At 40.2% G+C, this 25,861-nt stretch overlaps 1 protein-coding gene across 4 annotated transcripts in view; it reads right to left on the reverse strand.

The window, feature by feature from the left end:
* The window catches only part of DIAPH2 (diaphanous related formin 2), a 420,545-nt gene that overhangs the window by 154,162 nt on the left and 240,522 nt on the right, over nucleotides 1-25,861 (reverse strand). For all 4 annotated transcript variants that reach the window (XM_078380631.1, XM_072981023.2, XM_072981022.2 and 1 more), the window contains one exon: nucleotides 20,925-21,050. In XM_078380631.1, coding sequence (XP_078236757.1) covers nucleotides 20,925-21,050 — 126 coding nt within the window. The remainder of the gene's footprint in view (nucleotides 1-20,924; nucleotides 21,051-25,861) is intronic.

The raw sequence follows: 25,861 nt of genomic DNA on the forward strand, positions 1-25,861 counted from the left end.
CCATCCTGTCAGGATTCCAGAAAAATCAAATTCTAGTCTCACTCTTTTCTCTTGCCATCCTTCTCAATGGGAGGATCAGCATAGGAAACACCAGACTGTTAGATCAGCTAAAGCAATGCATTCTCTTTACACATGAGCAGTGCCAAATCATTCTGTGTATAAAGTACATTAGTGCTCACTTGTATTCGTCAATCTACTTAATTTTTATTGCCGTAGAATTTTACCTTGAATTACTGCTACTGCTAATATTTTTATTCTACCATTTTACTAGGGCAATATAGCAGTTCAAGGGATACATGAAATGCAACCATTCTACTGAACACCTTATTGGGTGCATATGAAACCTCACCAGAAATTGCCATAATTAACACAGTAGAGAAAGAAGCATATGATTACATATGAATACTGAACACACAACAACCCTTCCCCATATTTCATGAGAGAACATTTTGTTCCTCTTACTTAAAACAGTAGAAAACATTCTCAACTGAATATACAGAGACACAGACATCTCAGAGTCTTCTAGAGTTAAAGTAAAAACAATTTAGTGGAAGCTCTGCCTTCCTGTCTGGCAGGATAAATGTGTGTGGCTTCCAGTTCACCCTTAGCCCTGGAAATCTGCCATGAAAACAGCAGCTCTGAAGGTGGCTTCCAAATAGGGATACAGGAACTATCTAAGAAGGTGAAGATGTTGGGGAGGTGATTTCCAGCTGAGGATGCAGGAACTATTTGAGGAGAGGGAGGTATTAAGCCATTGGTTTGAGCTGCCTGAAACAGAGCTTTCTGCAGTAAAGTAGCCCATGCAGTTGAGGGAGCAGTAGGTGCAGTCTGTGGGGCTGGTGGCTGCACCTGTAAGGAAAGTGGAATTAAAAAGGCTGATGCTGAAGAGGTAGACAAGTGCAGTGAGAAGGATATGGCATGTAGTTGAGTCAGATGCTGCGGGCCTGAAAGATATTATAGGAGGCTGCAGAAGTTGGTGTTGAGCAGCCCGTTCCCGTTCTAGCCGCCTAGAGTGGTCGGGTGGTCCAGATAGGCGGGATACAAATCAAATCAAATCAAATCAAATCAAATCAAATCAATCAATCAATCAATCAATCAATCAATCAATCAATCAATCAATCAATCAATCAATGGTCTCACAAGAGGAAGTCTGGAATGTAGCTGCTGGTTTCCAAAGGTTCTGGCAGTGGCGGCATTTCTCCACAATATGGCCACTCAGGAAGAAAGGCATTTAGAGTGCCCATAGGTATGTGGGGTTTTGTTGCTGTGCTAAGCACACTTTTGGGGAAATGCTTCCAAAAATGCATGGTGAAAGGAGTGCTGAGGGGGGACCTGGAGAGGTGAAGCAAAATACTCTTAAGGGATTACCAAACTGCAAAGTCATTAAGGAAGCCAAAATTGTAGGAAACAGATGGGATCAAGATTTAGCAGAAGAGTTCCAAGGCAGCCGAATTTGCAGTGGAATGAAGTGAACTGAGGGTGAGCCAGGAGTCCTGCAAGTCAAGTCTCTTTTGCTTTAGTTCTAGAAGATTCCAAGATATCTGTCCATGCACAGGAGTAACCCATATGTATGGTGCACAGAGACCACAATGAAGAAGGTTATATTATTTTATTGAGCACAATGTTATGTCTCTTTTCAGTGGCTATGAATATGTACAATAATGACCCTACAATTTTAGTATTCACCCCAACTGCTGTTGGAGCACAAAAAGGATTTTCTGCAGCAGAGAAACATTTTTTCTCCTGATGCCTTGCAGGAACAAATTCTGCATTAAGTAGAAAAAAGAGCAGTAAAAGGTGCTTGGGTATCTGAAAGAAAATCTGTGTAATCTGTCCATTATCCATGTTCTCTCTGTTTCTGTCTTTTCATAGAAGATTGAACATGGTTCGGAATATTAGAAAATGAGAGGAGAGAATATTGGACAGATTATGCATACTTAATATCACCCACAAGTTACAGGGGGGAATATTGAAAAAGAAGCCTGAAGAGTTTAAACATGTACAGTTAAACAATGAATTACATCTCCAATATTTGAAGTTTCAAAATAAGAACTGCATGAAACACTTTAATTTAAGAGGCTGGTGACCTTTTGGCAATCACTGCTGCAATATGAAAGAAAGAAAATCAGGAAAGCTGGGTTTTGTTTATTTTAAGAGAGGGAAAAAGAGTGTGTGCAAGAATCTCTGGGGGCTCTTAGCTGCATCCACAATTATGCTGAAGTGTAATAGAGTAACAAACCACAATTCAGGGAAGAAATTAAAAAAAAAACCATAAGTACAGCTTAAGAAGGTTTGCTGTTCCTCTAATTGTTGTTTGTGTTGTCTGTCTGCTTAGTGAAGGCTAAACGTTTGGGAGGCAGGACTGGATGAATCCCAAGCCAGAATTAAGATGGATGGAAGAAATATCAACAACCTCAGATATGCAGATGATACCACTCTGAGGGCAGAAAATGAGGAGGAATTAAAGAACCTCTTAATGAGGGTGAAAGAGGAGAGTGCAAAAATGGTCTGAAGCTCAACATCAAAAAAACTAAGATCATGGCCACTGGTCCCATCACCTTCTGGCAAATAGAAGGGGAAGATATGGAGGGAGTGACAGATTTCCTGGGTTCCATGAGCACTGCAGATGGTGACAGCAGCCATGACATTAAAAGATAGCCGCTTCTTGGGAGGAAAGCGATGACAAACCTAGACAGCATCTTAAAAAGCAGAGACATCACCTTGCCAACAAAGGTCCGCATAGTCAAAGCTATGGTTTTTCCAGTAGTGATATATGGAAGTGAGAGCTGGACCATAAAGAAGGCTGGCCACTGAAGAATTGATGCTTTTCAATTGTGGTGCTGGAGGAGACTCTTGAGAGTCCCCTGGACTGCAAAGAGAACAAACTTTTCCATTTTGCAGGAAATCAACCCTGAGTGCTCACTGGAAGGACAGATCCTGAAGCTGAGGCTCCAATATTTTGGCCATACCATGAGAAGACTCCCTGGAAAAGACACTGATGTTAGGAAAGTGTGAAGGCAAGAGGAGAAGGGGACAACAGAGGACGAGATGGTGGGACAGTGTCACCAAAGCTACCAACATGAATTTGACCAAACTCTGGGAAACAATGGAAGATATGAGGGCCTGGTGTGCTCTGGTCCATGGGGTCACGAAAAGTCAGACATGACTTAACGACTAAACAATAACAACAAACATTTCGGACTAGACCCAAGAAGGAAATATTTTGTTTCATGTGCCCTACTAGGAATTTAACAAGACTTTTTCACTCTATCCACTTGAATACATTTTTAGAATTGTAGATAACAAACCACTTGTAGGAAATGGCCATCTAAAATGACATTTTGTTTTATTATGGCTGTACTGTACAAGCATGTAGCCATATATTTTGCTTTTATGAGCAAAAAGCATTCCATAAGGCAACTCAAACAATAGTTATTTCCCCAAAAAATATATGACTACAAAACTGGACTTCGGATCAGCACCAAATTTAGCACGGATGTAGCAGAATGCCTGCTCTTGCTCTGTGCCAAACTTGGGGGAATTTGGGCAAAGAGTTTTTGAGTTGTGGTTTTTTTAAACAGTAACACTGTTTTACCCATGTGCAAAAGCAAGAGACTTTCACCTACAGATGATAGAAAAGATACATTTCATGGATAAGACAAAATTTGCATACCTAAAAAACACTCTGCTGGGGGTGTTTTTTTTCTTTAGAATGATGGCACCATTCATGGCTCTAATTCAGATCCTTTAATTAGTGCTTTTTAAGCCGTAGGACTTCTGAAATTTCTGCCTTTTCCTTCCATAGCTTCCGAGAATTCCATAGGAACTATTTACCTAGCATAATTTCATGCCAATCAAAAGGTGTCTGGAGCCAGCCATCTAACAGGGCAGGTGTTAGAATGTGTTCAATGTGAAAGAAAGCATTTAACTCCTTCCTAGCCACATGTTTTTAGCTCCAGCCTGTGAAAATATTTCAAACGACATTTTAAAAGATAGATAATAATATTCAGCAGCTTACTCATTTAAGCTGTGAAACTACTGCTTTTTGATTTGTTGCTGAGGTTGATCTCAAAGCACATTTTAGTCATCAGTACGTTTATCTCGTTTATTCATGAGTAACTACCCTGTTTACTCATAAGTGTACAGATCTACATGATTTCATATGATTTTTAGATGTAATCCTCCCTAAACCACCATCCGATGATAGATGCCATTTGCAACCACAGACTACACCATAGAGCTCATGGGTCCTTCAGAACATGACTCTGCAGTGACACAACAACATGAATCTGAAGTCACTGTCCAGTCATAGGCCCCAGATCTGCCCACTCACTAAAACACAGAAATTCCAGGTCCCCAAGTGTATTTGGGCACAAAAACACCAGTGGTGCAAAAACACCAAGGCATGGATCCTCATGGATCCACAATTATTATTTTTACAGAGGATCATCTCAAAACCATTATCAAATAATAGGACCCATGTCTGCCCACAGACTACAAAGCAGACATCATAGGTCCCCCCAGCAGATGGCTTTGCAGTGGTACAAAACACCAATATAAGTCAGAGATGCTCATGGACCCACATGATTTTAATACAGGATCATCCCAAACAAATGTCCGATAATATGCAGCATCAGTGCCCACAATTTACAAACCAGAAATCATGGGTCCTCCAGTGCATGGCTTTGCAGTGGTGCAAAAACATGGATCTGATAATAATAATAATAATAATAATAATAATAATAATAATAATAATAATAATAATAATAATAATAATAATAATAATAATAATAATAATAATAATTTATTGTCATTGTAAGTATATACACATACAACGAAATTCACAGACACCCAGAGACCAGACACATGCACATACATAAAATTCCCCAAACACTCCCCACCCACTAAAAGTCCCCCACTAAAAATACAAACATCTACACCGCAGGCCAAGTAACACAGTCCAACTAATTATTCACTACTGGTGGTCTTTAAGCTCATTATTAATTGCAATTATAGCTCTGGGATAAAAACTATTGAGAAAACGTGTGGTCCGAGTCTTAATTGTTCTATATCTTCTGCCAGATGGTAACAGTTCAAAAAAGTTATAAGCAGGATGGGAAGAGTCTCTCAGGATGCTGTGTGACTTCCTCAGACAGCGGGATGTGAAGATGTCATCCAGGGTTGGTAGCTGGAGCCCGATGATATTCTGGGCAATTTTAATGGTTCTCTGTAGAGCTTAATGGATGGATACATGGATCCTCATGAATCCACATCACTTTGATATAGGATCAGTTGCAAACCATGGTTCAGTCATAAGCCCCATTTGTAGTCATAGATTACAAAACAGAAATCATGAGTCCAGACACATCCTGATTGGTCAGAATGTTGTGCTATGCAAATAGCTCAGTCATTTAGAATGCTTGCCATTCCATTATATGCACATAGTAGGGTAGACTCAAGTTACTCATTTTTGCTCTAGTGAGAGTACAGGCTTGACTGAGTACCCATATGCTGATGACACTCAACTCCATCTGCTGTTTAACATCTTTCAGGATGCCCTTCTCTCAGTCTCTCAGGCTTCAATGTGTTCCCCCACCCCATTTCACGGTATAATCTATATGATATGAAATATGCCACTGAAATGTAATTTTGCCTTCAGACCTCATTTAATTCAGTGTTAGCCTCTTTTAAAAAAGAAATTAGACATGACCGGCCTTTCACTTCCTATTTCTGATTAGCCAGGGTGCATGTGTTGCATTTAAATGGCAAATGAGATTACTGGAAGATGTGAAAAACTGAGAGGCTGTGGTGCAGCCCACCAAACATTAGGGGTGAGTGGGAAATAAGGGTTTCCAGCATCTCAGAGTTGCCTGTTCTGTTATAAAACATATTCATAGAATAAAAAAAATTGTGTTTCTCAAGGATACCCATAAGCAAATATCATTTTGCTTTAGGTTAACTGTCAGCTGCTTCTTTCCCAGGCTCATGTAATTTGAAACATCTTAGAAGTGCTGTATGTCAACAAGTTATGAGATTGTTCCTAAACGTAAAGGAAGGGTGCTAAACAGATGCCCATGTGGATGGATACATGATCAATGTTAATCTCAGGTTGTAGTTTCATCAAAACTGCAGCTTGAGCTCCCTTCTCTGCCTTCTTGGTCAAGGTTGTTGACTTGGATCTGACAGAGGAGGAGGCTTGATTAGGCCTCTGATAGGTGGATTGGTCTGATGTTTTCGATCTCTCAGATGATGACTTATAAGAGGTGTATAGGAGAGACTATTTCCACTGAGGGTGGAAATGTTGTGGCATAGACTGGTATGTGGTGATGCCTATTTTATTGGCATCAGTTTTATTTCTGGGAAGCTCTTGCATGTACTAGGTCTGTCTTTGTATTGAGGATGCCACCCCAGTCAAAGGAGAGGTCTTCGATATGGGACTCTGAATTTTCAGGGAGACCCATGGAGTGAAGCCAGGCATGTCGCCAGAGAGTGATGCTGAATGCCATGCTCTTTGCTGCACAGTCTGCTACATGGTGGAGTGTATGTGCAGAGTGTATTTTTTGGATGGTGAGTGCATAAACTTCTTGCTGAAGAGATGGTGAGGGTTTGCTTCTTTGGGGAAAGTGCAGCAATGATAGACTGGAATTTTCCCCAAACAAATTGATGGTAAGCTCCCATCATAGCCTGGTAGTTGTCTATGTACATGTGAAGTGCTGTCAATGAGTAGACCTTGAGGGCTAGTAGGTCTAGCTTCCCTACTGGTGGATATGTTCCAAGAACAGCCCTTGGACCTGAGTTGGGCGGTTTGTACAATGACCACATTCAATACAGGATGTTTGAACAGAAACACAGCCTTTTCCTGTTCAACTTTGTAAAAGGAGGAAGGTATCTGCCATGACTGGCCAATGAGGTTAGTGAGAGTCCCAAGCATTGCCATCTTTACCAGGATGTTGGATTTTTTGTGGACACAGACAAAGACAGAGTCTTTTGCTGGTGGCACTGGCTTGAAAACTGGGAGATGTAGTGACTTTTCAATTTTCTCTATTAGGTCATTATAGGAGGAAAGATTCTCTGAGGGTGAAAGAGGGGCCAAATCCTGCACATCTGGTAAGAGGCCTGGGAGATGGGCTGGTTTGTTATTATCATCTGCCTCTGAATTGTAGGAACAGTAATTAGACTATTTGTCATTTGCCAGAATGGATACTATCATGTGAATGTGCTGCTCATTAAGAATAAAGTCTGGGTTAGGAGGTGGCAAAAGTGCCTGCGGCAAGGCGGGTCAGATGGCCAAGATATGTGTGGCAGCCAGAAGCTGCTGGTCCTGTGGCAGATGGACTTCAATAGCTTGGTAAGGATGGATGATGAGCCTTGGTGAGAGAGCTCAAGAACGGTTTTGAGCTTCCCAATGACTATAGGAGTACATTTGTCAATTACAATACTAAGGGGAGCATCACCAGAGGCCATTGTCATAAGTATCTTCAGAACAAAAGCAAATCTGGGTCAGGGCATGAAGACTTGTGTGATCTCGGGATCTGTGTCAACTTCGACAAGGTTGCAATTACCAGTCCCTATCCCCATAGAGGAAATGGGAAGGGTAGAAAAATGGAGGATAGTATGGGTCGTTTCAATGTTGAGATTCCACTGAGGGAGATCTTGAGTAGTGAGAATGCAATGTGATGGAGATTGTGTAGCTAGTACAATCTTGGGCTCCACCAGGTCTGACCATGGCGTTGAGATGCTGGTGACTCTTGGGTCAGTGGAAGAGACCCTGACCCAGATCTCTGTTCATCCTTGAACATGTGAAGAGGAAGTGATAGTGCTCTCAGAGAAGTCTGAGGAAAGTGAGCTCTCTGAGATATGGGAACACACGGCACAGAGGGGCTACAGTATTATTTCTCTAAGATCGAGACTGTATATTGGCCATTAGTAGTATGAGCAGAGGTTAACACTTGAGTGGGCAGCTTGGGAGTCAGAGGTAGCCACGAGAAGCTTGTTATCGGCCATCTGTTGCTTTTTCTTCTGTTTAGCAGCTTCAGTCTTGGAGGCTGTGGGTTGCTTATAGCTACTGTGCTCTGATTTCTTGGTGGATTTTGAAGGTAGCTGAAGTCGAAGGTGCGGGAGGGTACAATATTGAACCCCAGTCTGGTGGCAGCACATGGTCCATGATCTTAGTGGCTGGTGTTTCAGAAGTTGTGCGTGTGCGTGTGCACATGCACACACTCACTCTAGGAGCAGTTTCAGTAGCTTTAATGGATTTTTCCCAGAGAAAGGCGTGTAGGCAGTATTGAATTTTTTAAAGATAAGAGTGGTAAAGCTCTTGCAGATTTTGCAGGATTGGACAAGGGGTGTATCCCCCAAGCAAGACAGGGAGACATTGTGCCCTTCTGGTTGAGGGATCTTCTTGCCACAAGACACACTTTTTCATTAGGGCAGAGGCCATATATCAGTGAGAGAAGGGTGAGGAGGAGTCAAGGGGGGAGCCCCTGGAGGAAGGAAGGAAGGAAGGGAAGGAAAGGAAAGGAAAGGAAAAAGAAAAAAAAGGCAAAGACTTATTGCTGAATGATGCAGATAAGTATGAAAAGGCTCCAGAGCAGTCCAACATGTGCTCTCATGGTGGCGGACAAAAACGGATTGATGACAGCAGGGCCATGCCTGCATGGTAGAGTGTGAAACCCCAAGACAGGGTCAGGAAGCATTTGTGGGAGTGCCGTCGCTCCCATCTCCCTCTAAGGAAACTCAGACCTCTCCTCCGCCTTCTCCACCTAGGAAGGAAAGAAAGAAGGTGGATACTAAAGAACTGGAGGAGCTGAGAGACAAAGAGGGACAGAAACATCAAGGGGTGGATACCTGGGACTTGGTCTCGGGAATAAAGGGGTTAAACGTGGCGGTACAAACCGGTGAAGATTTGGCGGGAAAAGGGGAAAGGTCGATAGAGGTGGGGGTAGGAGATATAAGGGAGAAGCGGGAGGACATCCCGGGTGGTTGGGAAAAGATTTGGGTCCAGGATCCCTGGACAGGGAAATGGGAACAAGTTAAGGTTCTTCATGAGGAGGCTGAACAGCAAAGGCGCTGGGGTCAACAGCCGCGTCCGTCCTATTGGGGAGAGACGGAGGCGAAGGAGTGGAGGCAGCGTCTTTGCGAGGAATGTGAGGCAGTGGCGAGAGAGATTGAGGCCAAGAAGACATGGCATCTTACGGAGCTCCAGAAGATGAGAGTCTTCCCGGACCGTGGCTGGCCAGTCCGAGAGGGAGTTCACCACTCTGGGGTTGGAGCACAGATGAAGAGACCTTACCGCTATTAGCGGGTGAAGGGGAAGGAGGTGACCCCCTGGTGGTAGAGAAAGTGTTATCTGGACCGTGAGAGTTAGACGAACTAAACCCATTTGTTTGGACACCCGTGCAGTCAAGGTTTTGACAGCAAGAGACATTGGACTCTGTTCACAAAGAAGTTACAGTTAATGTTGGAACGTTAATAAATGAAGAACATGTTGTTGAAGTTAAACCGTCTCATACTTTATTGGGTGTGACAGAAGCCCCTAATAACGAACCCTCACATAGAGGCAAAGACATTTTCACTTCTGTGGCTCTGGAACTTTCTGAACTGGTGTATGTGCAGGCACAAATCCCATTTGTGTGCACACATAGACATCACAAAGAAGAAAAATGTTTTTGTCATCTTTATCAACATAGTTGCTTTGAGTCATTGTGCAGTATTCTGTGTTAGACATTTTCAGGCAGGACAATGGAAAACAGTAAACAAAACCCTTTCCCTTTCCATGTCTGAAGCCCCTAAGATTGGCTTTGAGGGAACAGAAAAGGCAAGATCTTCACCAGCAGCAATGGCATGGATTTAGGCCACTGCTGCAAGTAGTTTTAAAGGAAGATAGAATAAACAAATGTCTTAATTATTAATATTTAAAGGACTATTGCATCCTCTTGGTGCACAGCAGCTTGCTACAGATCCATAGCTGTGAATCAGCTATAGATAGGGCTGCACAGGAAATCCCCAAACATGCAAGTGAGGTACAAGACAATATTGACATCTCCTCAAATCACTATTCTAGTAGTATTTCTACTATTCTGCAAGTATTTCTCTCTCTCTCTCTTTACTCGTCTTACATGGAATCTCATAGATTCCATGTAAGAAGAGTAAAGATATAATTCACTTTTCTTTCAGCCAAACAAATTATAATTCACTTCATGCACATATGGTGTTAACATGCCAAAATGCTTATGACACATTTGATGACATTCCAAAGAAGTTATTTCTGAATGACAACCACCACTACTGGCTTTATCATCCTAAGATTTTTGATGACTGCCTCAAGATTCTCCTTTCATCTTACACTTTGCTGGCAACAATCTGCAAGGTATAATGACTAACCAAGACACTTATTTGGGATGTACCTCATCTACAAGGTTTCATGTAATTTTTAGAAGATTTTCCTCTCTACTGAGTGTATGGCTCAAAGCTAGCAAGCACATCCAATGAAATACAGATAGCACAATGAAATGAAATATGCCTTATGATATGACTTGTAATTTAATTTTGCATACTGTTTTCACATTCACTAAAGATAACTGTTTTGGATAACTTTAAAAATACGCCATCACTTCAATACTAAAAAATAATGAGAATCTGACAGACAGAAGATAAGAGGTTACTCTTTCTTCAATCAGAGTCCTCGGGAATCAAATCATAAATCAATGTTCTAATATACTTCGTATCTTTCTTTGTTTATTCAAATGTTTACCCAAAGTGAAAAACTCTGAAGGCAGCAGAAGGCCCGCTACATTCAATAACATTAAAAAAAAGTCTCTCTGTTTCCTTTACTTTTGGGGGGGACTAGGATTAAAAAATGTAGCCAAACGGACCTATGCCTTACTTTTGATAATGTTAAATATCAGTAACAATGGCTGAAATCCTATTCATTAAATGCTGTATAAGATAACATCATTACTCCTGATGGGATTTCTTTGTAATAAAGACTTCCCCCATCCTATAGCCCTCAAAGATTTTCCAACAACAAAAGGTATTCTATATGAGCCTCTGAACTTCCAGAGGGAATCAGAAATGTTTTATTTATTTGGAAAAATGCTGTAGCTAATAAGTTCATTCAATTTATGAAGAACAACTTATGGAACAGGCAAATGAAGTAATGTCCATAATCAAACTTACATTCAACAACACCTTAATTTGAAGTAGATTAGGAGACTGGGGTGCCTACAGAAATCAAAATGTAGCATGAATCCCCCAAAACTTTTTCTGAAAGTGAGGCTATATAGATATTACAGATATAATGAAACCAGTATATTATTGTCCAACATTCATAATGAATGGTCTTTTCTTTCAGCCTGACATACAGCATCTTGTATCATGGCATAGAGAGCAAAAGTTTGATATCGTAACCATTGTAGCTTCAACACCACAACATTTTGATGGACAAAGCTCAGGAGTTGCTAGTAAAATATTCCCATGTCTTAAGAAAGACATCAAGGCAGATAAAATTAATATATGGTCTATTTTTCTAAGAAGAGGTCTGTTTTTTTGTGGTTTTTTTTTTTTTTTGGTGCCCTTCACCAAAGTCTTTTTAATGACTCACAGATGATTTATATCAAACCACATGCATATTCATAAAAAAGCTCTAGGACTGAGTAGAGTTAAACAAGGGGAAAGTGGCAGATGTTATGTCAACATATGGCTACACATCATGGATGTCCCTGGAATATATTTAATTATGAGAACAGACACAGGAACTGGTTAACAATGACAATATTTCCTTATGGAAAATGCACTGATGCAGAAGTGGCACAGTGGTTAAACTTCAGTACTGCAGTGAAGACTCTGCTTGCGACCTGAGTTCGATCTCGGGCTCAGATAGCTAACTCGAGGTTGACTCAACCTTCCATCCTTCAGAGGTTACTAAACTGAGTAGCCAGCTGGGGGGGGCGCAATGTGTAGCCCACATAATTATATTGCAAACCATTCAGAAAGGGCTTTAAGCCCTATAGGATGGCATATAAACAACATACTTTATCTTCTTTCTTTCTTCCTTTGTAAAAGCACAATATCATTTGATTTTTGTAAGTACAGATGAAGCACAAAACACAGCACAAGGTGCTGGTGTGCTTTTTAAATGCAATTTTTAAGGTAAGGACAATGATATTTAAAAAGATCAGAACAAGTATACAGTCAGAATCTTAAGCCTCTCCTGCACAGACACAGTCTCAAGAACAATCCATCTTCATAAACTAGTATTCTGGGGAAAGAGAATTCCCTATTGGCATCAATACGGTAATGCCATTAAGCTCTATTAAATTAATATGAATATATGCTGAAGTGAGTGTTTCCCTATAAACACCTTCATTTACTCCATAACAAATATATTACAAAATATAGAAATGTCTTTGCTTTGAATGTTACCTTGGGTGGATGTTTACTTAATGTTTTTAAGTACAAGATTCCTGCAGAGAAATTCCATTATGCTACACAGAACAAGTGTTTCGTGTGAACAAGATTACCATGGGAACAATCATCCTTGTCTGTTCAAGTAATCTTTAACTCATATAAATGAGCAAGGAAGGTTTTATGCAGACCTCCTTGTAAGATTAGATGTGTAAGAAACAATACCGCTAATATAAGATAATTCAAAGTGAGTTATTTTGTGTCACATTAAAGTTTACATGGATACAGAGTGCAGAACGCCTATTTTGCTTCCCCCCATGTTGCGACATGTTTGTTAGCTAAGAAGCCATGTGGATAATTTAAAATTAGTTTTAACTGCAACAGAGGGTGAAAATTTTTTACCAGTGAATCCTGTACACATTCTGGGATGGATTCAATTGATAAGGATGCCTAACAGGTCTAGAAGATGCATTATAAATACAATATAGTCCCTAAAAAATTCTCTTCTAAAAAGGGGAGTGGGATATCTATGGCAATTATGCTGGATAAAGCACTGTGAAAAAATTGCATTAAACATAAAAAACTTTAAAACCAATTGTTAGAAATGGAACTCACAGTTCTAATCCAATATTTTAGTTTATAATTTGTTAGAATACACATGATAGACATCTTGTTATAACCTAGTTTTGGTTCATGTACTTTAGAAGAACTTCCTATTCAACAAAATAGAAGGCTGAGTTTGGCAGGTATGAAATAACTTCCCTTGCCTCTTCTATCAGGATGCTGGCTAGATATCTCAAATAAGCTGCATAGCCAGGAGTCAGATATTTAGTTCTCCATGGTATGTTGTATGAGAACAGTCAACATGTATGGTCTTGCATAAGCTAAAACATCTCCAGAAAAAGAAAATGATAAACCACTTCTGAGTTCTCTACATCTACAAAAGCCAGAAAAAAGGAGGCTATAAGTCAGAACTGACCTAATGACACATGAGTATTACTACATTCCACTTATTATTTCTCAGCATTGCTGATCTTTGAATTTTAGGAAGGAAACTAATAGCTATTGACACATATTTAAACTGGTAAGCAAAGATTTTGGGATGACTCCAGCTGCTGAAATTCATACAGGCAGGAGGATGACCTGATCATGTTTTCTCATTATTTTCATTACCTTAGCATTTGATGCTTCGCTTTTCATTTCTTTTTCTTTTTTTAACTTTCTGTCCTTTTGAAGTTGCCTGTTGATGGAATTTCAACTTCTACAAGGCCTTTTTTTTCTTTGTTGCTTATTCCAAAGTTTGTTTTGTATCAGGGTTCATATAATCAACTTAGCACCATCATCATCATCATCATCATCATCATCTTCATCATCACCACTACTACTGCAATTACTAACAGTTCATGAGATGTGAAGGATTCTTCTGTATGTCCAGTCCACATTTCAAAAAACATTTATTCTATTGAGTGTCTACTTTTTTAAATCCCATGCATTGACAAAATAAAGAACGAAGAGATGCTTCATATGATAGGTGAAAAATAGAATTGGTAGAGTTTATTATTAAGAAATACAAGCTCTCAAGTCTTGGGCACATAATCTGTCATGACAAATATAATATACTGCAATACATCACTGAAGAGAAGATCAGAGGTAAATGTGGAAGAGTTAGAAGATAAATTTCTACAGAGCTTGACATCAAAGACTGGCTGGAACTTAATAAAGAAAATTAATCCACACAGCAAGGGATAGGTGGGGATATGTCATAATGTTAGTCAAGCATAGCTACCAAGATGGCAAAGAGAGTGACAGACAATGAGAATTACCATCCATCCATCCATCCTCAGGCTTTATCAGGTATTTGAAAAGAGATTATTAGCATTAGTTGCACTTGATATCTAGAGTTTTCTGCTCGCATGGAATAATGTGTGTGGTTTAAAAACTTTCACTTATGATTTTCATTTATGATTATGAGATGATACTATGCTGCAGGAACTCTGTAAAGATCTAATTTTAAAAAAGGAAAATAGTTTTGGGAATGGTCACAAAGCAAGGGGACTTGAGAACAACACTTCTTCAACTATCAGATGTCTATTCTTCCAGCCATATTATAGAGAAATACAGGTATGGGGGGAAATGTTTCTACCAAACTGTACAATAAATTTACATTGGTGGTATAGATTAATATGTTTTTTCTCTGAGAAATGCTTCTTTTATTTCATTCTCAAGCCAGCGGATACTAATTAACATGGGGCATCTGAGGAAGATTCCTTATTCTGATTGACTGGTAGCAACAGCTTTACTCCAGGAGGGTTCAGTATATAAGATCAGGAAGATATCCTTAAGACACTGACAAGTAATGACAGAATGTTAAAAATTACATTTATACCTCATAAGAGATCAACATTTGAGATTCCTTCAAAGCTCATTATGCCAAAAATAATCCACATAAAATACGTTGAGACGCTGCTTCTGCATAGCAGTCAGAACTAAATGAGGCAAGGCATTGCTGCATTACTGCCAACATTAGAATATGAACATATTCTGAACTATTGCCTTCCTCAAAGAAAATGACATATATAAACAAACAAGATGGCTTCTTCCATTTATGTGTCATAAAATACTATGGTTGAATATTTGAGATTTCAAGTCTTTCACACGGAAATGTTCTGGCTATATCTCACTCTATTTTTCTGAATTATAATGTGTTGGACCCATATATAATGTGTAGCCTGCATAATTAACTTGTAAACTGCCCAGAGAGTGCTTGAAGTGCTACGGGGAGGTATGTAAGCATCACACTCTTTTTGCTTTATAATTGGTTGAACCCAAATTATAACTGGACTCAATTATAGTGGGTTGAACCCAATTACAATGGGTTGGAACCAAATGTTCCTTTTTTTTCCCAACTGGAGTGTAATTCACTCTGTCAGAAGAAGGGAACCTCTGGATCTAACCCAATAATTGTGTGACTCCTCTCCTAGGTGGTCTACAAAAGGTGCTTTAAATATTTTAGTGAAGTAGATGAATTCTGATCTTAAAAACCCTAAGTTTCAGAGGAATATCTGGTGGTATGCTTGCCCAAGTTCTTTAAAAGGTAGTTATATTTAGATTCACTGAGTGGCTTCAATATGCCACATGGGAATTTTGATTTATTTTTCCCTTTAAGTATTCATCTCTCACCACGGCTGATTTTTGAAATGTCCTTGACTTTTCAAATTGGTTTGTCTCAATGTACAAGGGACTTTGGTTCTAGAAACACACAGACATTTAGTTGGTCAGTGTGGGAACATAATACTGATTTGGTAGGTGATACTCTGACCCACCATGACTCTTATGTTTTTTTATTTCTTATTAATTTAGTTTGTAGTTTGGTCGAGTACACTATCCATAAGTAAGTTGTATTCAGCTCAATGGGGCCTCCTTCTTGATAACTGTCTACTAGAGTGCAGCCTTAATCATGTGCGTTATGAATTACTGTGTCAACTTTATACTAAGGTCCTTTATAATATTCTGTTTTTTATTTAAAAAAAGAAGGAGCAACAAGTCCTCACAGTTTAATATAGCTCCCTATCTCATGTGGACAAACAGTCACACTTTGGTAACAATAATGAAGAATAACCAACCATCTGTAACTTACTGATACAGAATGCAGAGGGCTTTCATTGTAAAAAGGCTTAATTGCCTGAAGAAAGACAGAAACAATATAAGAGTCAAAGCCAAATTCCTGAGGCTCTGAAATTGCTTTTCTTTTTCTAAATTATCAAAGCCAAGCTCCTCAGTGTTGAATGTTTCCAGGCTGATTTTAGTAGAAACCTTATTAAAGGCAGAGTTTGCTCAAGCAGAAAAACAAGAAGAAATTGCCAGGATCCTGGTGGCTAACCATAATTGAGCTTCTATTCAGAGACTGAGAACATACCTGCACAGAACATACCAGGAATAGTTAGGAGAGTTAAACAGGAAAAATATGAGGAGACCTGCATGTCAACAAAAAATCACTGATGTGAAAACATGACATCCTGGGAACCGTTTCTTTTCATTCTCTTCCCTACCCTAGAACAAGAATCAAGTAAAGAACTGCAGGTACCACATCACATTTCCATATAAACTCTACTAACAACATCTTCCAACTGAATGTTACAAGCTGTTTCACAGAGGTGTCAAATATCTAGCTACCTCTGAGGTGGTAAATCTGAATCTGAGCAATATTACTATTGCTCTTCTGTTGTAGATAGAAGCTGAAAGTATGTGTTGCAAGACAGAGTTTTTCACAAAATCAAAAATATGCTAGTTTCCTATGCAGCAAACACATATCTCAAGAGGGGGGCATTTCACCATATGCATCCTGTTTACAATCTAAATTTTTGTAGCACAGATAAAAGGTGAGTTCCTCAGTTGGCATCCAACAAGGAATACCAGTGGCATCTTTTTAACTAGCAGCAACTGAGTGCTCTGCTTTATGCCATTTTATTTACACCAGCACACAAAGGCAGTAGGATTCTGGCCAATACACACAAAGAAACATCAATCAACAAATCCTGTCACACCAATTCAAGAAATCATTCATGGGGGGAAATCTGCTCAAGTAGATTTTTAACATTCATAACTGACCATATCCTCACCATTAGACATGGGATATTCATACAGGTATTTGTATCCCTGGGGATACAAATAACAATATCGGCACCACAAATTCCTGGGAAAACTGGACCCACCCACCCCCAAACCGGCAGGTGCAATTAATGGTTGTTGCACAGTGCACAGGGTCAGCATTGTTTACATCAAGCCAGTAGCAGAGGTAGCCCAGCCAGCAATTCCCCATCTCCCTGCGCAGGATGACGAATCTCCCTGCTCAGCTGCTGAGGGACACGAATACAAATATCACATGTCTACTCACTGCCTCTCCCCACACTTCCTACTTTTTGAACAGTTACTTCTGTCCAAGTGTCAGGGGTGTTATGTGAGGAAGCCATTCAGACTCACCTGACTGGAAAAACCGATTTCCCTTAGGTAGAGGGAAGGTGTTGGTTGTGATCACTTCAGCAGGCCTCTGAGGACCAGAGTATGACAGTTTCAAGGTGATGTGCTTTGACCAGCAGAGGGAGGCAATGGCTGGGGTGGACAGATTTAACAGGTTGTTGAGGGTGTCGGTGAGATGGCTGAAGTGTACGAGGAGGGAGCTTTGAAGCAGCCTCATCTACAGCCTAGTAGAAGGCACTATCTTTGTGGTGGTTACAATCAGATTCAATAAATGAAGAATGTAATAGGCAGATAGGTGAATGCAGAGCAAGATGTTGAGCGTGGCTTGGATGAGACTGGCAGAAAGTTGTGTGTCATAAGGGAATTCAATATAGCACCAATGAATTTGCTCCTTCTACTAAGAAGATGCAATTTTTCCTCTTTAATAAGTCCAAGAAGGGAAAGTTGAGCGATGGTGCAATGATAACATGTGGCAATCAGCCTTAGATGTCATGACAACCACCTGGCCATCAATGTAGGGACAGAAAGGGTAAACAGATGGGCAGCTATACTGGCCATGAACTTGTTGAAGACTGAAGGGGCAGTAGTGAAGCTTAAAGAAAGGATGTGGAAATGAGAGATGGAAAATCCAAGGATAAACCAGAGGAAGTGTCAGTGGTTGTGATAGATGAAGATGTGAAAATAGGCATCTTGGAGGTCTACTGTAGTGAACTCCCACTGTAGTGAACTCCCACAGAGAAAGGGAGGAGTCAAAGCTTAGAGGAGGCTTGGATGCCAACTGGTCTGAGAACTCATTTTACTCAGACACAGGGATGCTGCCAGTTTGTCTATTGGTAAATAGACTTTGGTTGCAGGAACTCTGTTGTCTGAGTCTTTGTTCCACTAGAACTGGAGAACTTGGGGAGCTGGAGAAGATACGCACTCTGCAATTATCCTTGACACAAAGTAGATAGCTGAAATGCCAGGAAACTGGCACACAACTGGGCCACTGGCAGTGGCAGTCTGAAACAAACTGAAGTAGACTGCAGAGGTTGATGCCCGTAGGGCTTTTTCCCAAGAGTAAGCTCTTAGATGTACCTGACAGATTTGAAGAGGTTCTGGCTGTGGAGATATTTCTTCATGGTATGGCCTTCCCTGAAGTAAAATAAACTTTTAGAGTGCTTATCTGAATGTGAGATGTTGCTGTCACAAAATGCACTTCTTGAAAAGGACCTTCAATAATACAGCGCATGATGCACAGTATCAGAGCAGAAATCCAAAGTCAGAGCTAAGAAATCAAGCAAAGTATTGAAGGAAAAATCAAGAAACAAGTCTGGAAGCAGGTCAAAACTGTTAAAAACAGGTAGATGAAGAATTATTTGACACCAAGAATGATTCTGAAGTTGCTGACTCCATAGTGGACAGAGAGAAACTGAGGGCAAGGTGGGAGCCCTGCGTATTTATCCTGACAAGTAGTAGGATGAGGCTCCCACTGAAATGCTTTCACTTTAGCTCCTTGGCATTAGCACACACAGAGGACTAGGTCATATGTATAATAATGCACATACATCACTATGAAGAATAAAGCTGTTTAATAGTTAGGTGCCAAGTACTTAACTGCCACTACATGCAGGTCAAATCATAAAATCTGAAAAGAAGTAGCAGTAGAAATCTCTTACCTTATTATCTTTATGGCGTAGTTCCAAAATGGACTGATACCACAGATGTCCCAAACAGGTACTTCTATTGTGGAATACAACAATGTAACCAAAAGAAGTCGAACTTCTTGTCTGTCATCCCAAGACCCCTGCCAGGCAACTGTACTTTTCTCAAAGTGCATGACTTCATAAATTTAATCTCTAGAGTAAATTTGATTATTACAAGAAATACCAAAGCAAGAACAAATAAAAGATTGTCATAATTATTATAATAAACCACATTAAACATCTGTTTTTGAAAATTTCGACATAGAACATAATTAAAAGAAAGTTATGTATTTATTTACCCCACAAACAGTTCTAATTTTGCCTGTGTGTTAAGATCCTGCAAAAGAAGCTGTTCTCCAAGTACTTCCTGAACATTAAGGAACAAAAGGCAGGTACTTCTCCTGTTTCTGTATGCTAGCTGTGTGGCACATGTACAGTTTCATTTGCCCAAATGCTTTAAATTTCCACTCTTACTATAGTGGCTACCTCACAATTGTTTCTGTGAATGTAATTTACTATTTTTATTGTACCTTGATTTTTAATTTCTGTTTACAGTCGTATTTATTGTACCCCTCTGTAGTATCCTTGCTCCGTATGTGTGCAGGGAGCTACAGTTCAGGAACAAACATTATTTACATATAAAATGCCCAGAGTTCAATTCCTGACATATTTAGTAAAGAGTCTTTCCAGCTGGCCTGGAAAGATTTTTGCATGACACCTACCATCTGTCAGAAATAAATGGTCTGTTATCATCTAAGTCAATTTCATATGCACTGTTGTAAACTATCATTTGATATATATTCCCCATGCAGTTCAATTATACGTACAGTACTAGTTCTCAGGTCACCATTGTGGGAGTATCTCTTAACAAAAGGACTTCCTTCAGTTCCTGGCTTGCATATTAATTTCTTTTACAAGGAGAGGTTTTAAACACTTCATGCCTTTATGTGGCTCCCTGCCCTCAAAGCAGGAAAACAAACAAATAAAAAACACAGACTGCAGTATACTCCTCCAATTACTTTGGGTTTAGCATGAGTTAAACGGATTCAAAATTTCTAAACTACACAATGTTATTGTAAGCACAGGGAAAACTCTCACTTTTCTTCAAGGAATCATTTTTTATGGGGAGTTTTTTTAACCAATTTTTGATTGTGTGAACGGCTGTGTCGTATTCTGTGTGTGAGGACATTCCCTGTGCTAATATCTTGGGGATGTGTTTAAGATGGTACAAGATGCTGTCTCACTGAGAAATCAGCCATTATGCTTGCTGTCCTTTTTATTTTTAATAAACCATTTAATTATAGAACTGCATCACACAGGTACTAGAGTCTTTCTGTCTCAACAGTGCTATGACAAAAAAAAAAAAAACACACACACACAACTCCAGACTAGGTGTTTATGGACAAGGTGAGAATGCAGGCGGAGTCAGGACAGACCCATGGGAAGAACAAAGTGCCAAACCCAGGACTATCCTAAGGCCAATTAAAGAGCAGTATAACTGTGCCAAATGAAACTGGTTCAATTGAGGGTACCACATGAAGACAGTGAAAGTGACAAAAAGAATGTGCAATGAATCAATACAAGAACACCCTGACACAAATTTCAGATTATTTGGGCAATGTAGTTGCACCCATAGTTTAGAGATTTAAAGTGTGCTTATGACCAAATCAGTTCTTTCACTGAGTTTTGGGATGCAGTCCTAGAGTTACAAATAGTGTATTACACAAATTATGGTCAAGACTTAATGCTCCAAACCAGTAAGCCTATCTCCTCCCATGGAACAGATGTGCAATGTTAATTGAAGAGTGGCAGATTTCACCAGCAAACAGATCAAGAACATTGCTAGTACAAAGGATATGACCATCTTCTCAATAAATTTATCATGTGGATCTTCTATTTTGGGGAACTTCTTAATATCGTTTTCCAAACGCTGTATCTGATGTTCCATGGAATCAAGGTTGCCCTTAAGACTTTGAGCTGAAACTGAGGGAAAACATGGGAAGAGAAACCACATTTAAATGTAGAGGGGGAAAAACATAAGAGAAATAATATTTGTGATGACAGTCACGATAACTTCATTAAAATGTTCCCTCATTTTTCTGAATTAGTGCTCATAAAAGTTCTACTCTTCAAAAGTAAGTGAGAATAGATATGAAATCATCATGCTTAATGTGGAAATGTCATCATTTACTCTGATATTAGTTGAAATTAATCTATTTCTATTCAAATTTATTGATAGAAATTCTAATATTTCATTCCTTCAAATCTAATTTATAGATAAAACATAAACTAAGGTTCAAAGAGATTCACAGTAATGCATATATAAATTATTATACATTATATATTCTATAAATTATTTAAAGACAGACTGTCTACTTCCGCTTCTTTTGCCTACAGCTTTAACACTTAAAATGGAGTTGGTGTCTATTCTAGAACAAAGACACAATAAATCCCAAATTCCACAAATGTTCCTGCAAAAATTATGCAACCAGCAGCATCTTTTGAAAAAGTTCAGTGTTAATTACATGTAGTTCTTTATTAATCATGTTGCTAAATGCGCCACAATAGAATGGAGACAAATTAGGGTATACAAAGTTGGACACAAATAGCAATTCTGACTTTAAGCATATACACAAGCACACACAGAATAAACCTGCAGCAGCTTATCCAGACAGATGCTGCCCAAGAAATATATTTTGCGATCATAGAAGATGCTCACTGAAAATGCTATTTCTCTGTTCTGCTACAGTGAGATAGCCGAATTTACAATGAGAATTTACAAATTTAGTGAAGGTGTTGAAACTAAAGCTGCAAATGTTAATGCCACTATCAATAATCTGAACACATGTCAGAATGTTTAGAGTGTTTTATACTGTTCTAGTCATTCCATCTCGGAAGGAAGGAAGGAAGAAGGGAAGGAAGGTGGGTGTTAGAAAAAGTACAAAAGGAAGATATTTATATCATATTCATATTCACATATGACATAATAGAACTTTCAGACTTGAAGTAAAATTTCTAGAACAAATACTGTAAAAGTGGCAATTTGTTGTCCAAACACACAATGATACTACCTAGTGTTCAGTTCTAGGTAGCTGGCTCAAAGTTCACTCAGCCTCCCTTCTTCCAAAGTCAGTAAAATGAGTCTTCAGCTTGCAGGGGGGTGAGGCAATGTCAGCCTGCATAATTAACTTGTAAACCACATAGAGAGTGCTTTAAGTGCTATGGGGCAGTACAGTGGTGCCCTGCATAGCAACGTCAATCCATTCCTGATTAATTGTCGCTATCCGGAAACATCGCTAAACGGAACAAAAAAGCCCATAGAAACGCATTAAAACACAATTAATGCGTTCCTATGGGCTTAAAACTCACCGTTGAGCGAAGATCCTGCATAGGGGCGGCCATTTTTGGTGCCTCTAAAGTGAGGCAACACAGCTGGCAGCCATTTTGGAACCGCTGATCAGCTCAACCAAGGTACTGAGGGCTCACAAAAGACAGATTAAGAACCTTTGAGTTAATCACTTCTCACCCAAACACAAAGCCACTGTCAGGGCTGTTTTTCAACAAGTGTGAACTTGAAAGCCCTTTGCTCAAACATTCCTAAATTTGGCACACAGCATGACCAGATTTTCTGCTACATCCACGCCAAATATGATGCTGATCCAAGTCCAGTTGCATAGTTATAATTTTTTTGTTTGTGACACCCTATTTTTTGTGTTGGCTTACAGAATGCTGAATCTAGCTGTCAGCACAATGCACTTGTGCCCTCCCGGGCACCAATAATTTCCTGCACCCAACTGAATCATTTATCTGAGGTAGATAGACTATGACTATGAACTGTTAATGAGAAATCTAACAAAAACACAAAGCAATACAGCAGTTTTAGGGTGAACAAGTAGATATTTAAAAGGTCATACAAGCTTGAAACCAGAGGTGTCTAACTAATAAGCTCAGAGGAAAACAAATTCACCATTTGGTGGGCATGGGTATCGTATCTTTTTTCAGCTCCCAGCTGCATAAATGAGTTCACTGTTAATCAGAAACTATCTTCATCATAAATCCCTCTCTGAACAGGTTTTGAAAAGAGAGCAACATGAATGTCAAGATTATGGCCAGGACAGAGAGGCTGATGTAAATCACTCAGCCCCACTGCTCAGGCTTTTCCTAGTGTGGACATCTTCCAGAAGGGCCAGATGTGCTGATGGCTGGGGGAAAATCTGTCTTGCGAAGCTTAGGTCCCAAAAACACCCGTTTTGTGAGCACGGAGGGAGCTGTCAAAATTGTCGTCTAGCAAAAATCGGTTTGCGAAGCAGGAACCAAACATTGTCCAGCAAAATTCCCCCACAGGAATCACTGTTTTGCGAATCGCTATAGCAATTGCAAATAGCCAATGTCTAGTGAAAAAACTGTCATGTGGGGTAACTGTCTAGCGAGGCACCACTGTAAATGAAAAATTCTGGCCCCGTTAATGAAAGAGGGTAAACTTTCTGAATGACACTAAAACAGTCAAATAAAAAAAACACACACATAAATGACCTCATACCTGTCTGCATATATTTTTGGCATATTACTGTGTTTTAGGCAACCATAAATATAGTAATAGTTTAAGTGTAATTTATATTACCTTTATCATATGAATATGCTCCCTACAATAAGAAATTACAAAACAAGTTATTTCATTTTGGAACTGCTGATCAACTGACCGAAAATGGGGCCTTTGGCATTTTCCCCCAGCGGACCGGCGGCAGCTTCGAAGGCCCGCCGCTCAGCTGGGGGAAAATGTCGGCGGTCGGTCAGCAGTGGCTTTGGAAGGACCCTGAAGCCACCGCCGACCACCGACATTTGCCTTCCGAGCTCTCAAAGGGCTTCCCCCCCCCCCCGACATTGGAGAAAGCCCTTTGAGAGCTCGGAAGGCTCTCATCCGCGGCAGCGGCAGTTTAGGCAGCGGCAAAGCGATTTTTCCCCATAGGGAACATTGCAATGAGATCACAAAAAACGAATCGCTATACGGATTTGTCGTTAAACGGGGTGCTTGTTATGCGAGGCACCACTGTATATAAGTGGCATGCTTTGTTTTGCTTTCTGATAAATGGTAATGGTTGTGGACTTCTTATGTTGAAATGTCCAGAACAGTTGCTGGTGTGTGTGTGTGTGTGTGTGTGTGTGTGTGTGTGTGTGTGTGTGTGTGCGTGTGCGTGCGTGTGTGTGTACCTGTGTTAACTAGGCAGGTGCCTGAAGACTGAGACCAGTCCAAGTCCATGACTATAAATGAACTAAAAATAATGTTTTGCAGTGACACCCAATGTATGTTTGCCAAATCTAGCTGACAATTACTATATATTTACTAGAATATGTACCAAAGTACTTTAGGCCTTTATAGGTTAGGACCAGCACTTTGAATTGTACCTGGAAATGAATTAGCAGCCAGTGGAGCTGCTATAACAGGAGGGGTTATGTGATCCATGTGATCAGCCCCAGTTAGCAATCTGAGTACTACTACAAGTCAGAGTGGATCTGAATAATTCTGCCTGCAAAGTGTCGTGCAAATTCTTCCCAGGGAGCTACAGTATGGTCTGTATTCGATCCATGATGTAAAAAGCCCTTGACCACTTGAAAGAGATCCTTGGACAACTCTGTGCAGACACAATGGTGTCATAGAAGAAATGACTTCTTCACTGACGCCACTGTCACACAATAGGGTTCAAATGAATATTGGAATGGCCCCTGACTGGTCAGATTCATTTGGAGTTTTCAGTCACTGTTTCTCAAGTCTATGTCTCGTTTATTGTATCACCACTAGCTCCCTGGTAAACCAGCCAGTTTGGTTCCACTTTGTGGGAGGAGACATTTAGAAGCAATCATGTCAATGGCTTTTGCTATTTCCCCATTCCAGAGATCAACCAGGGTTTCAACAGATTCACCTGCCAAGGTGATAAGAAACTCCCCAAGAGCTGTCAAGGTATCATTTGGATCTATCAACCACAACATCTTTTTCTGTTGCCCATCCCTGCAACAGCTCTGAGTTCTTGTGAGTCTAAACTGCAGAAGGGGGTATTCATATTTGCAAATGAATATGAATATCCTCATCCCGGAACTGGACCATCCACTCATGCCTCCTGGTGTCACAAAGGTCCCGTTCTTCCCACCAATGGTACCAGGAGCTATGCTGTCTCCCTGTTCAGCTAGCCACTCCACAGCCATGCGGGAAGACTCATCCTCCCGCCCCCTGCCCAGAATAGCCATCCGAGCGGGGAGATAGCAGAGCTCCTGGTGCTATTGATGAGAACAGCAGGACCTTCACGGTGCCAGGATGCTTGTGGTCAGTTCTGCTGAGACAGGATATTTGTATTTGTTTACAAATACGAATATCCCCATCTCCAGTCTAAACCTCACCAGATAATTGTCTATCCATGACAATGCAACTTAGAGCATTCCTCCACATCCAGATCACCAGCAACTACTCTAGTACAGAAAACAGGTACAAATTGTGCTCTGTAGCACAGGTGTGAGGAAAAAAACATTTGGGACGGGCCCATGGTCACCATGGAAGTCCTGAAGTCTTCAGCCACTCCTGATAGTGTTGCCTCCGCATGGACATGGAAGTCTCCCTGCACAACAAGTTGAGATAACTCCAATACCACCTGTGAGGTCACCTCAGTTAGCTCAGGAAGGAAGGTTGTTGAACCACAGTATGCCAACAGAATCCCTATTTTGTCCCGGGCGACTACTTTCAGAAACACACATTCATTTTCAGCAAACTGGGGAATGGGACATTTGGTGAAAGGGATGGAATTATG

The sequence above is a fragment of the Pogona vitticeps genome, chromosome 11 (genome assembly GCF_051106095.1).
Source record: "Pogona vitticeps strain Pit_001003342236 chromosome 11, PviZW2.1, whole genome shotgun sequence".
Classification (NCBI taxonomy): Eukaryota; Metazoa; Chordata; class Lepidosauria; order Squamata; family Agamidae; genus Pogona; species Pogona vitticeps.